The following is a 14,369-nucleotide window of genomic DNA, read 5'->3' as shown; positions in this document are numbered from 1 at the left end:
TGGAAAGATGCTCAGTATCCCTAATCATCAGGGAAAGGCAAACCAAAGTCACAATGAGATATAACCTTGCATCAAAAAGGATGGGTATTATAAAAAAATCACAAATTATAATAAGTGTTAGCAAGGATGTGGAGAAATTGGAACCTTTGTATACTATTGGTGGGAATGAGAAAAGGTGCAACCAATATGGGAAGCAGGGGCGTTCCCTCAAAAAATTAAAAATAGAACTACCATGTGATTTAGCCATCCCAGCCCTGGGTATATATCAAAAAATTGAAATCAAGACTTAAAGAGATGTCTGTACTCCCATGTTCACTGCAGCATTATTCACAATAGCTAGGATATGAAAACTACCCAAATATCCAAAGACAGGTGAATCGATAAAAGAAAATGTGGTATATACATACAATGGAATATGATTCAACCCTAAAAAGGAAGGAAAGCTGCCATTTGTGACAACGTGGATGGACCTGGAAGATACGATAAGTGAAATAAGTCACAGAAAGACAAATACTACATGATTTCATTTATATGAGGTGTCTAAATAGTTATAGAAGCAGAAAATAAAATAGTGCTTTTCCAGGAGATAGGGGAGAAGGAGATGGAGAGTTATTGTTTCATGGTTACGAAGTTACACTTATAAAAGATGAATGGTTCTAGAGATCTGATATACAACAAGTGGATATAGTTAACAAAATGGTGTTGTGCACTTTGAAATTTTTCAAGAGATCTCACATTAAATGTTAACACACACACACACAGCAAAGGGATACAAGGAAACTTTGGGAGGTGATGGATATGTGTATACTTTTATTATGATGACAGCATCACGGTTATTTGTATGTCCAGATGTATCAAATTGTATAGATTAAATATGTACAGTACTTTTGTATATCAATTATACCTCAGTAAACCTATAAAACATGTAAATTCTAGTTTAAATTTGGCATCCGAAATTTTACCTGACAATCCTAATTAAGGTTACTATTTCTGGTATAGCACTTGCATTAGATCTAATCTCAATAGACTGGTGTCTGGTAGCCTTAACTCTGAAAGTATTAATGTACCCTTCACCAGACCACGCAATGTGTATGAGTAATAAAAGGTGCATCATTTAAAGATTTATTACTTTATACTAATGAAATATAATAGTATTTGCTTTATCCAGTATCATGGAAGTGCATTGATTTTTAAAATATAATTTTCTAGGTAACCGAGAACTAGCACTCCACTTTAGTCTTTTTTAGTGCACACCTGTCTAAAATGCACCATATACTTTTGGGACCCATTACAGAGTGTGTGGAATATTGTTCAAACACTGTCTCAGTGAGGACTGAGCCAGTGGGCAGAAGGTCTGGATTCAAAACTCTCCTTTGCTGCTGAGTTACTGTCTTCAAATAATTCTTTAAGATTCTAATATGTGATCTAATATGTAATCTATGCAGGGCTTGGTTTAAAGAGTTATGAAGATTCAGTGATATATGTGACAAACCAGTATATTTAAAACTATAAAACCATACACAGTGACAGTAGTAACTTCAGTTAGAATGCTGTGTTCTATGTATCTCTAGAGGCATTTGAGGAGTGTTTGTCCTTATACCTAATAATCCTAGAATGTTCTACATTTATAGATTTGATGTCTGTTCTCTGACATCCCTGTATCTATACTGATTTTGCAGAACCATCAGAGGAGTTTGTTAATCAGCCTTGCCTCATCTTTAGCCTGTTGCTTCATATTCTTACCTTTAAATTCTATAGATTGAGGATAAATTTCTAAATGTGGGTTACACTCCTCACCTCTGATTAAAACACATGAGCTCTTTCATTTACTGCTCAAAACCTTTTTACTTCCCACTCATTCCTAGCCAGGAGGCTATGTTTCAGGTACTATTAATGATAGATAGTAATAGCTACCATGTGAGTCTCTTTTCTATTTGTTTTCGTGGTAGATGCTTTATATGCACTGTATTTGTTCCTTACAACATCCTTACCAAGTGTAGTAGTATTTATACATTACATATGTGGGCACTGAAGCTCAAATTTAAGTTTGACAAACTTGACAAATCCATTTAACTATTATGGGGTAGAGCCACGATCACACTCAGGCAGGTATTTCTGACTTACAAACCTGTTCCCCAAGAGAAGGGCCTTTGATGAAATAGTAATACCTCTGATTTATCATATATCTTTTTTTTATTAAGTTCAAAGTGTCACATGGCTTCTTGTTTATTATAATGAGCTTCCTGTTTGAGAAAACAGATGACATTCCTATTTTATAGACATAAAAGGAGAGTAGTGATTCAGGTGTAACTCAGTTGTACCAGAAGCCCAGGTGTGTGGTCTAGTTAGCCCTGATCCTTTCAGATGTGTTTTTTGTGCTCTCATAAATCTCAAAGGATTGCTTTATTTTGCCTTAAGCATTTATGTCTGTTTTGCATATTAGAGCTTGGAGCCTTAGAATATTGTATTTTTCTGAAGAAATCATTTAAATGATAATACTTTTTATTTCCATCATTATAGTCTGTAGGTGGCAAAGGCATTTGTACAAAACTAATGCTTTGGCTATACATTGCTGGGCATAAAGCAAAACTGCTCCTGGGCTTTTGTACCACCCAGATTGCAATATTGTGAGGAAATGAATGGAAGTATAAAATTCTGGAAAAGGAAGGAGCAATTGTGGTTCTTAAATGCAGCTTATTTTTGCTGCCAGCTAATTCTTAGAAGCCAGTGGAGCTTTCTTGGCTAAATCTCTAGGGATGACTTAACTGAATGGAATCCTAAAGGTAGATTCATCATGAAACACTCAGGTATCAAATAAAATGAAAATTTAAAGCAGTTGTTTCAGTTCACGAGTTGAGAAACTGATTTGGATTCCTAAGTCTTAGCTTTTAAGTTATGTAAGAAAACATGAGCTAATTGGGCTAATCATGCAACTGAATGTGAAAATGCAATTTATGAACTTTTGATCATAAGTTAAAAGATGGGAAGTTCAGATTCCAGTTGTTCAACAGGGAGATTCTAATTCAAATAAAGCTTGGTAAGTGTGGCATGAAGTACTGTAATGTGATGATATTCCATATACGATGTAAAAATGAAAACAAAATGAATAGCAATAATGAAAATGACTAGAATTGACCATCTCAGCTTCTGGATGATATAGCATACAATGAAGGATTATTGTAAGAGGTTCATTATTATCTCTTAAATTTGTTACTATTTATTCTTATGTATATAAAATATGTACAAGCATGAGTTTCTTATACTTTAATACATATCTATACCTATTCTTTCTCTCTATTGAAGCTAAATACTGATATCACTGTCTTCCTAAAAAATTGTTGCTATTTTAACACATAACTTGAATGTACTAGACAGTCATAGTATTTATCATAACATGCTACTCAAGTTGGACATTATTTTGGATAAACCAGCAGAGTAGTGAAAACTATGGCTCTAGGTGTCCTATTCAGTGGGATTTTCCTAATAACCTATCAGTATAGCAAGAATGATTCTGAATTGGAAGATACTTCATTTGTATATAAAATTTGGGAATTAAAAGTAATAATAATAACTTGTAATAATAATATTTTAATAATAACATCCTCATAGAACATTAATGTTTACAAAACATTTTATCTTCATAGTTTACCTTTACTTTGGTATCTCTTTAACTCCTCTTTTCCTTCTGGCTCTTTCCCCATCACCTTGTTCAAGCCTCTAGTTACCACTATCTTTTCTTCCCTTTTCCCTTTTCTGAGCGTTTCTTGAAAGAGTAATCTAGTGTTTGTTTCCATTGTCTCATCTCCCATTCATTTTTCTTCACATTTCATCTCCTTTCATTCAACCAATATGTACACTGTTCTTGCCATTTGCATTCCTAGCTGCTGAATGTAGTAGAAATTTAATTGTTTAAATTTAAAAAAGTAATGAAATGTGTTGGCAAAACTGGACAGGTACATGTAAGAGAATCAAACTGGATTATTGTCTAACTTCATACACAAAAGCAAACTCAAAATGGATCAAAGACCTGAATGTAAGTCATGGAACCATAAAACTCTTAGAAGAAAACATAGGCAGATATCTCTTGAATATAAGCATGAACAACTTTTTCCTGAACGCATCTCCTCGAGCAAGGGAAACAAAAGCAAAAAGGAACAAATGGGACTACATCAAGCTAAAAAGCTTCTGTACAGCAAAGGACACCATCAGTAGAACAAAAAGGCATCCTACAGTATGGAAGAATATTTTGGTAAATGACATATCTGACAAGGGGTTAACATGCAAAATATATAAAGAACACACACACCTCAATACCCAAAAAGCAAATAACCTGATTTAAAAATGGGCAGAGCATATGAAGAGACAATTCTCCAGAGAAGAAATTAAGATGGCCAACATGCACATGAAAAGATGCTCCACATCACTAATCATCAGGGAAATGCAAATTAAAGCCACAATGAGATATTACTTCACACCAGTTAGGATGGCCAACATCCAAAAGACTAGGAACAAATGCTGGTGAGGATGCAGAGAAAGGGGAACCCTCCTACACTGCTGGTGGGAATGTTAAATTAGTTCAACCATTGTGCAAAGCAATATGGAGGTTCCTCAAAAAACTAAAAATAGAAATACCATTTGACCCAGAAATTCCACTCCTAGTAATTTACCCAAAGAGAAAGCAAGATCTCAGATTCAAAAAGACTTATGCACCCCTATGTTTATCGCAGCACTATTTACAATTGCCAGGAAATGGAAGCAACCTAAGTGTCCATCGGTGGATGAATGAATAAAGCAGAAGTGGTACATATACACAATGGAATACTATTCAGCCATGAGAAGAAAACAAATCCTACTATTTGCAACAGTATGGATGGAGCTAGAGGGTATTATGCTCAGTGAAATAGGCCAGGTGGAGGAAGACAAGTAACAAATGATTTCCCTAATTTGTGGATTATAGCAACAAAGTAAAACTGAAGGAACAAAACAGCAGCAGACTCACAGACTCCAAGAAGGGACTAGCAGTTACCAAAGGTTAAAAAGGTTGTTAGGGGAGGGTGGCTGGGGAGGGAGGGAGAAGGGGATTGAGGGGTATTATGATTGGTACACATGGTGTAGGGGTGATCACGGGGAAGACAGTGCCAGAGAAGACAAGTAGTGACTCTGTGACTTCTTACTACGCTGATACAGAGTGACTGCAATGGTGTGTGGGGTGGATTTGATACTATGGGTGAATGTAGTCACCACAATGTTTTTCATGTGAAACCTTCATAATAATGTATATCAATGATACCTTAATAAAAAAATTAAAAGGAAAGTAATGAAACTTCTCCATTAAAAAGGATTCATTTCTTTGGCTCTTATTAAGTAGTCAACACACTCATTCCTTCATTGAACATGTATTGATGTTCTGTGATGTAAGGTCCTGTTTTGTGTGCTGGAGTAGTGATTAATAAACAGCAACTGCCCTCATGGAAATTATAATGGGAGGAAGAAGAAAATACTCAAAATGTGTAAATAACTGAATGAGATAATTCTTAAAAAATTGAAGTATAGTTGATATACAACCTTATACAAGTCTGACTGCCATGGCTATAGCCTCTAGTACTGTGTTGAATTAAAGTGATGCGAGTGGACATCTTTGTCTTACTCCTGATTTTTGAGGAAAAGCTTTCAGCTTTTCACCATTGAAATTGATGTTAGCTATGCTTTTGTTATATATGGCCTTTATTATGTTGAGATCCATTCCTTCTATACCCATTTTGTTGAGAGTTTTTATCATGAATGGATGTTGAATTTTGTCAAGTGCTTTTTTCAGCATCTATTGAGATGTTTGTATGGTTCTTATCACTTTTTTGTTAATGTGGTGTATCACACTGTTGATTTATGAATATTGTACTATCCTTGTATCCCTGGAATAAATCCCACTTGGTCATGATGGATGATACTTTTGATGGATTTTTAAGTTTAAGTTGCTAATATTTTGTTGAGGATTTTTGCATCTATATTCATTATGGATATTGGTCTGTAATTTTGTTTTGTCTTTGTTTCTGGTTTTAGAATGATGGCCTCATTGAATGGGTTTGGAAGTATTCTGACCTTTTCTACTTTTTGGAATACTTTGAGAAGGATGGGTATTAGCTCTTCTTTAAATGTTTGGTAGAAGTCAGCTGTGAAGGCACCTGGTATTGGAATTTTTTGGTTGGGAGTTTTTTGATTAGGAATTCAGTTTTGTTACTAGTAATTGGTCTGTTCAGATTTCTGTTTCTTTCTAGGTCAGTCTTGAAAAGTTGTGTTTTTTTAGGAATTTGTCCATTTCTTCTAGGTTGCCCAGTTTATTGGCATATACTTTTTCATAGAATTCTGTAATAATTATTTGTGTTTCTGTGGTGTCAGTTGTGACTATTCCTTTTTCATTTCTGGTGTTGTTTATTTGTATCCTTTCTCTTTTTTTTCATAAGTCTGGCTAGGGGGTTGTCTTTTTTGTTTATCTTCTAAAAGAACCAGCTCTTGGTTTCCCTTATAAATAATCCTTTTTCTCTCCATAGTTGCTTTCAATCCTCTCTCTTTATCTTTAATCTTTGTTATTTTAATTATTATATGTCTTGGTGTTGTCTTTCTGGGGTTCCTTTTTGTTAGAAGCTCTCTGTACTTCCAGGACGAGGGTATCTATATCCTTCTCCAGACTGGGGAATTTTTCAGCAATTATTTCTTCAAAGAGACTTTCTATCCCTTTGTCTCTGTCATCTCCTTCTTATACCCCTATTATGTGAATACTGTCACACAGCTCTCTTAGCATCTTCTTGTTTCTAGAGATTCTTTTTTCTCTTTGTTCATCAGCTTAATTGTTCCATTCTTTAATTTCCATCTCATTGATTGTTTACTTGCAGCAATCTGTTCATTCCCTCCATTGTATGTATCATTTAATTTACTGTATTGTTCAGCTCTGAGTAGCTCTTTTTCAACTCTTCTCTTTGTTGAAATCCTCCCTGAGATTGTCAATACTTTTTTGTAGGTCAGTCAACATTTTTATGACTGTTACTTTGAAATCTTTATCAAAAGATTGGTGATCTCTGTTTCATTCAGCCTTCTTTCTGTTGTCCTATCCTATACTTTTGTTTGGAACATATTCCTCTGCCTCCTCATTTTGTCATGGTTTCTGTGTTTGTTCGATATATTATTAGATAGATCTACTATGCCTCCTGGTTTGGAGAGTAATGGTTTTATGAAGAAGGTGTTCTGTGGTGCCCAGAAGTTCAATAATCTTTACTCAGAAATGTCTGGTTTTCCTTTGGTGGGCTGTGGGTGGAGCTACCTTTCTACCTTTCTTCTGGCAGTTGCTGATCTCTGTCAGAAGAGGGTGGTAGCTCACCTCATCCAGCCCTTTGTGAGCTGAGCAGTGGTGGGATCATTGTGGGTGGCTGCCCTTTGCCTGCCCCACAGTGAAGGCAGAGGTGCTGGGCTGATCAGGTGAGTGGGGAGGTTTTAAGGAGCGAGGCATGGGGCTGTGTTGCCAGTGAGGCAGAAGAAGTGTTTGGAGCTGGCTCCTGCAAGTACCTCCCCAATTGGGCTGAGAAGGGCCAAGAAAGTAGGGAAAGCCTTCCTTTGCCTACCAGGCAGCAAAGTCCCCCACCACTTGCCAGGCAGAAAAGTCTGATAGTTGCTGGGCCCAGTGGGCTGGGTGGGCAGGCATAAAGGTATGTGCCTCGAGCTGAATCACCAGTGAGGGGAACGGAATGGAGTATTTGGGGATCCTGTGAATGCCAGTTGGGTTGAGGGAGGTGTTGTCCACCTGCCCTTTCTGCTGCAGAGGAAGCTCTGTCCAACCCTTGCTCCTCTGGCACCCTTCCTGCTGCTGGTAAATCTTTCAAACTGCTGCATCTGTGTTATGTCTCAGTGCGATCGCCAGAGAGTGCCTGTCCTCCACAAGCAGCTGAAGTCTCAGCCTCCCAGAAGGCTCTCTCTCTCCCTGGTGTCCATCCCTGCTAATCACCAGAACCCAGTGCAATGTGGACTCATGCTTCCAGAGCAGATCTCCAGGGTCAGGGGTGCAGAGTTCCTCAGTATTTATCCCTCCCCACCCTGTTCCTCTTGCTCCCACTTGGGGGCTGGGATGGGAGAAGGGTTTGGGTCCCAATTGATTGTGGCTCTGCCACTTCATCCTTCTCTGTGTGCTCTCCTCTTCTTCACCAGGTGTAGCTGGTCTATCCTGCATTTTTCAGGTCATTTTCAGGGTTAGTGGGAGGAGGTTTCCATCTTGCGTTCCTATTTCACCATTTTTTCCCTCTCTCATCATGAATAAGATAATTTCATATTGTAAGTATGAGAGAAAATACTGCATGCAGGATGTTGGGAGCAAGTAGACTGTGGGGTGAGTTTCTCAGGCTCTGGAGGGCAGGATAGTCTGCAGGTGTGCTCTGTGGAGGTGATGATGAACAGAAACTCACTCCGCAGACTGGAGGGAAAGGCTTTGAGTTAGAGCTAATGTTTAGTGTAAAGTGCAGAATGAACTTGGCACAAGTGTGCTGCTCCCCACCCTTGGGAGCTTCTTAGGTGAAATCTGAAACTGGCCCCCATAATGAAGGGCGAGGGAAGACAGGCCACTCCAAATTGGTAGGTGGCAGTTGTAATAAACAAGGGAACTCACAAGGCTTGCCTTGGCTGGCCTCAAGACAAAGAGATGCACACACCCACCTGCTAGAATCTGAAAAGTTCATACAGAGGAGTCAGCTGGGCTCAGTCATGTATACCGTCCAGATCGTCCCCACCACACATTGCTCTCTCAAGGCTCTGTCCCTGAAATGGTTCTGGCTGTGGGTACGGTGGGCAGAACATGCGTGTACTCCAAGGACAGGGAGGTGGGTGAGGAGCCCCCAAGTGTCCCGTCTGGCGTGCACATCAACCTGTGGTCACATCCTCTTGATGACCTTCTCCGACAAAGGAGCAGAGGGAAGGCCGAGGTGGCTGAGTGTAGGTAAAGGGGGAAACAGATGTGAATGAGGCCCGAGATATCCAGGGCAGAGATGATGATGAGCCTTCTCTCCGGGAAGAAATTTATGTTTTCCTTTCATGTTAATAGGTAGGTAAAGTCTGGGTTTTTAAGCAAGAAGGAAGGTGGAGCAATAGGATCTAATTTACATTTTTGTAAGGATCATCCTGGTTGCCATGGGGAGAAGAGGAATTTCGGTTATCAATTGGAGCATTCTATTTCAAGGGTAAATTCCTGCTCTAGATTTAGCTGTTAAAGTCCATGCCATTGCACTTAATAAACAGCAGATTGATATAAATATTAGATCAATGTAGGAAAGTGTCCTAAAAAGAACTTCATATATATATATATATTGCATTTTCTGGCCTTTATTTCTGCAGAAGGGCTGTAAGCTCAAGAGACCAGGCGGTTGGTTTCTTGGCTCTGGCTTTTTGCCCCTTTGTATATAAGGCTCCCCCAACTTTTCCCCTTGCATCTTCTCCTCTTTAGATCAGTTAAATGTGCTTTCTGTTTTTAAGGGGAAGTGATTTTTCTAGTAGCACAATAATTTTTCAATTCTTGCTAATTTACAATTACTTGTACTTTAAACATAGGTGGGGGGCAAAGGACTTTAAAAGCCTCCAGAAGTCTTATAAATCCCAGTGAATATAACTGAAGCATGTAATACAGAAGGGAAGAAGGGGAGAAAGTCAGAAGATTAATTGTCAGTCCCCTACTTTGACAACTTTTCACTTTCAACATCCTTCACTGCCCAGGTTACCTTTTCTCAGTGAAGCTGATTCTTGTGCTCCTAGCGAGCTGCTGCTGCCGGGGGAGCATGTCAAGGTTTCATCCTTGAGTGTGTGTGGAGAGAGAGACACTGGTGGAGGGTTGGGAGGGCATGAAATAAGATCGGAGACATAAAGAGTCAAAAAGATTTTTTTTCAACCACGATACAGGTTTTTTACATTTTGCTAATGGTTATGGCTTTTACTTTCTTCCTGAATATTAGAAGGGAGTCATGTGAAAGTTTTAATCATATCCCATGAAAAGCATATCATGATTATAGTTACATATTTGACTAAAGCATAAGGAATGCCTCATAGTCAGCAGTATTTATCAGGCACTTACTAAGTACTAAACACTGCAGATAGAGTCATGAAAAAGGCAGACAAAGACCCTGAGATCACTTCCAGAGGATGGCAAAATTGGCAGTAGGAAGTCCAGTTAGGAGGCTGTAGCCTATGAGAAATTTTGGCGGTCTGAACTGCAATATTGCAGTAGGAATGAGGATAAATGCATACAGGTAAGGAATATTTAGAAAGTAGAATTGGTAAATAACCGTCCAGGGTTGATGGTGGGGGGTGTGGAAAGGGAGAAGGCAGGGGTCTGTACAGACTTCCAAATTTTGATCTACCTTCTCCTTCCTTTCTTAGTTTGACAGTCTGGCTACTTTGTGGGTGTTTTTGTTTCTACATGTCTAGTTGGCAGTTTGACCAGCTGTCAGTTCCGTCATCCCATTTGGTGCGTGAACAATGGTATGGAAAATACAATGGGTCATTGACCTTGTAGCAGAGGCCATTTGCTATGGGAAAGCTATTATCAAGAATTATGCTAAGCAGCTCTTCTTGTAAGATAAGTTTTACTAAACTGTTCATTCTGTTATATGATACACAGCACAATAAGGTTGCAGGGATTGGATGTGGAAAGGGAGGTAGAATGTTTGAAAATATGCGAGGAAAAGTAGAATCCAATAGCAAAACTAGTAAGAAGAGTGCCAATAGGCAACAAAGGCAATAGAATGGGAGATTTAAAGTGGGCATTGGCTTATAAAGAGAGAACATTAAACCAGATTATTTCTCCTGAGTGCACTGTATCCTGTGTTACTCTGTGGAGAAAGGTTTCTGGAAGAAGCTGCACACTCAGATATGCCTTTTGTTAAAAAAAAATCTGGTTAGATTTGTTGAACCTAGAATTTCACAAACATATTTGCTCCCTCTGTCTTTTGTTGGTTCTGCATTAACATTCTGCAGAATTGATGCCTCACAGGATGCTCCGAGGGAAATGCTGGACTGACCAAGTAGTGATCCTAGTGATGGTTAACATTTATTGTGCACTTACTAATTTCTATGTATGGTGTTAAACTCTTTGCATGGACTATCTCATTTGGTCTTCTTAGTAACAATACTATGAGGTAGGTATTATCCTCATTTTAATGACAACAAAAATACTTCAAGTTACAAGTAGTTTGTCCAAAGTCATATAGTCTCTACACTAGGCAGGGAGCCAGATTTTAAGCCAAGCAATTTAATCTAAAGAGTCAAACACATATCCCTTTGTACATCATGCCACAAAACCAAGGTCCATGGAGGACTTGGAGCTGTTGTTGTCACTGAAGTTCCCTTTAATCACCTCCTAAATGGAACTGGCCTCTCATATCCTCAGGGACCAAACATAACATCCAAGTGACTGAATGTTCTCCAGTCTCATAGTCATTGAGCCTTCATACATGCCAAACAATAGCCCAGGCATCTCAGATGCTTCATCCCATATAACAGAAGAAGAAACTGAAGCAGGAGACCCAGTAACTCACACAAGATCACATAACTGGAAGTCCAGTAGAGCATGGATGTAAGTCCAGATAGTCAGACTTGGGAGTGATTCATGTTCTGAATCATACACTGAAATTAGTATGTACGACTTCCCCAAGAAATTTAGCATAGCCATATTAAAATATGTAATAATAAATTTTTCATGCATTTATCCATGTGAGAGGTTCCTCTTCAAAATTATACTGCCATCATATCACTTCTACCACTGAACTATATTCTTGGATGTGGAATGTTTTGGAAGCAAAAGTTTGAGGAAAAGGGTAACTTTATTTTAGAGGAAGAGGAATCAGGGTAGGTCAAGAAGTGACCTCATGAACACGAGAACTTCGTTCTAGTTCTAGACATTAGAACTAAGGTAAGAACCCATAGGTCAAACAAGAATGGAGTTCGGTATAGGATGTGAATTTAAGAAGTCACTGGGCCTGATAGAGATTTGTATCTCCCTCATAAATATGCAGATGGATTAAATTTGTATCAGTTTTGCTCACCCCTTAGCAATGTAGTAACAAATGTAAGGACTTCAGAATTGACATTTCTGGGTTTGAATTTTTACTCTGTCATTAAATGTGACCTCAGGCAAATTTCCAAATTTCATTATCTAAGAAACAGGGATAAGTGTACCAATATCCCAAATTTGTTGTGAAGAACAATTGAAATAATGTCATAAAAAGTACTAGAAAAGTAGATGCTGAACTTTTATTGTAGGTAGCTGTTTTCTTATTATGACATTTCTTTGCTTTCCTGAGTTTTATGGGCTCAACTTGAAAATGTTAACTTGGCATATAAATTCTGCTTTTCCAGTTTTCTCTTACCTTTGATAAACTGCAACATGGTGGAGTCCAACAATATTAAAACATCTGTGTGTCTTCTTTAGTACAATAAGGAAGTTATTAGGTGGCTTTTTAAAAAGCACATAAGGACAAATAGATTTGAACTGACTTTATTCTGTGCAGGAATTCATCAAATACATTTTATTTAAACTGTTCAGCCTGACCATTTGACTTGAAGGACGAATCTTAAAAAAAAGAAGTAAAAATCTTAAAAACAAGCCACTTCAAGATTATTCAAACAACTGTATCTTGGATTTTATGAATAATTTAAATCTATATTTACATGGAGAGAGAAATGGCCATGTTTCCCAGTTTATTTTGGCTATTGTTAAGTGAATAAAGACTGACTGAGATAGTGCCTCTCTTATCTCTTGCACCATGTCAAGGTACTTTGGAAAACTTTCAGTTTTTCTCTTCATAGTTTCTAGACAATAAAATGCATTTAAAGCACAAAAAAGCAATTTTCAGTGTCCTGGGAAGCTTTAAATGTAGTGTAATTATAATGAAAAAGCAATGGTTCCATGTACTTAGGATTTTTATTATTATTTTTATTTGCAGGATGAGTAAGAGATACTTACAGAAAGCAACAAAAGGAAAACTGCTAATAATAATATTTATCATAACCTTGTGGGGGAAAGTTGTATCCAGTGCAAACCATCATAAAGGTAAGCTCTTGTGTTTTCTTAGCTACCTGTGGAAGGTGACTCCTGTTAACAGAGACTGCCATGTTCTGTCTTCACTGGTCTGTTAATTTTACTAGATATGGGTCCCCCTTGGCAATTCTCTTTAAGTAAAAATGCAGAGAGAGTTATTCTTAATATGGCTCTGATAGGGGAAGCATGATTATTTAAATGTTTCCAGGATTACTGCCATCTCTGCAAATAGAGTTCAGAGAGTATGAAATTGTGACTCTGCCTTTCCCTTGTCATTTCCATTTTTAAGGTAGTGATGTTAACATGTTGAATTGGCATGTAATAAAGATGAGTTTCAGATGACAGTCATTCACATAGTGAATGCATCTTTAATGACCTGTATCTTAATACTATGTATATATGTAAGTTTCACTTTAGTGCATTTTGTAGATCATATTTCTTCATGCCAGAGTATCTTTTTGACCACTGCTTAGACTCTATCCTAGTATCAAATTCAGCAGGCTCAATTCTGCCATAGAACAGAGTGAGAATATTTGTTTTATACATGTGTTAAGCTTGACAGCTCAAAACTATGCCCTTTCTATTTTCTTTCCTGAGCATAAGACTCAGTATAATGAATAACTACCTTTTCCAAATGAATTAAAATGGGGCTCTATCTGAACTGTCTCTACCATAATCAGGTATTCATAACCTGAGAAGTCAGCTTAGATTTTTCTGTGAAATATGATTTTACAATTCCATTTTTAGATCTCTGTAAAGTCTAGAGACTAGCAACTTGCTCTCTTATTTTTGGGTGAAGAGGGGGCTAAGACTGCCTTGAGGTCTGTAACATTTAAGTTGCTTACATATGTTTAAAGGAAACATGAAACCCAGGAAGGGGAGAGAGATGTGGTGTGGGGGAGTGATGTCTGTAAGACAAAATCTTTCCCGTTGTGTTTAAAACCAAAACAAAACATCTTTTGAAATAAGAGAATTTTATGAAGAGATCTTTCCTACTTCATAATCCTGTTTTTACCCCATTGGGTATTTATTTTCATACACACACAACACAAACAACACACACACACACACACACACACACACACACGTAAGAGTTTTCTTCTTTCCTAAGAAAGCACACATCTACAAAGCAAACTTTAAATTGTCTTTAATAATTGATATTAGCATAAAATTAAAACAATGTTGAGAAAGACGTTTTTTCTCCATGCCTCCAAATTAGCAACTGAACCAAACCTAAGATTAAGTTAGTGTTAAATATTTATCTTTTAAAAAGACTTGCAAACCACTGGGGTCAGTCCACCTGTCTTGG

General features: G+C 37.7%; 1 protein-coding gene across 2 annotated transcripts in view; it reads left to right on the top strand.

The window, feature by feature from the left end:
• The window catches only part of TAFA2 (TAFA chemokine like family member 2), a 471,550-nt gene that overhangs the window by 293,269 nt on the left and 163,912 nt on the right, over positions 1-14,369 (top strand). For both annotated transcript variants that reach the window (XM_036894991.2, XM_036894989.2), the window contains exon 2: positions 12,966-13,072. In XM_036894991.2, coding sequence (XP_036750886.1) covers positions 12,967-13,072 — 106 coding nt within the window. In that variant the 5' untranslated portion in view covers position 12,966. The remainder of the gene's footprint in view (positions 1-12,965; positions 13,073-14,369) is intronic.

The sequence above is a fragment of the Manis pentadactyla genome, chromosome 10, assembly GCF_030020395.1.
Source record: "Manis pentadactyla isolate mManPen7 chromosome 10, mManPen7.hap1, whole genome shotgun sequence".
Classification (NCBI taxonomy): domain Eukaryota; kingdom Metazoa; phylum Chordata; class Mammalia; order Pholidota; family Manidae; genus Manis; species Manis pentadactyla.
The sequence above is the reverse complement of the archived record's forward strand: the minus strand, read 5'-3'. Positions and strand labels throughout refer to the sequence as shown.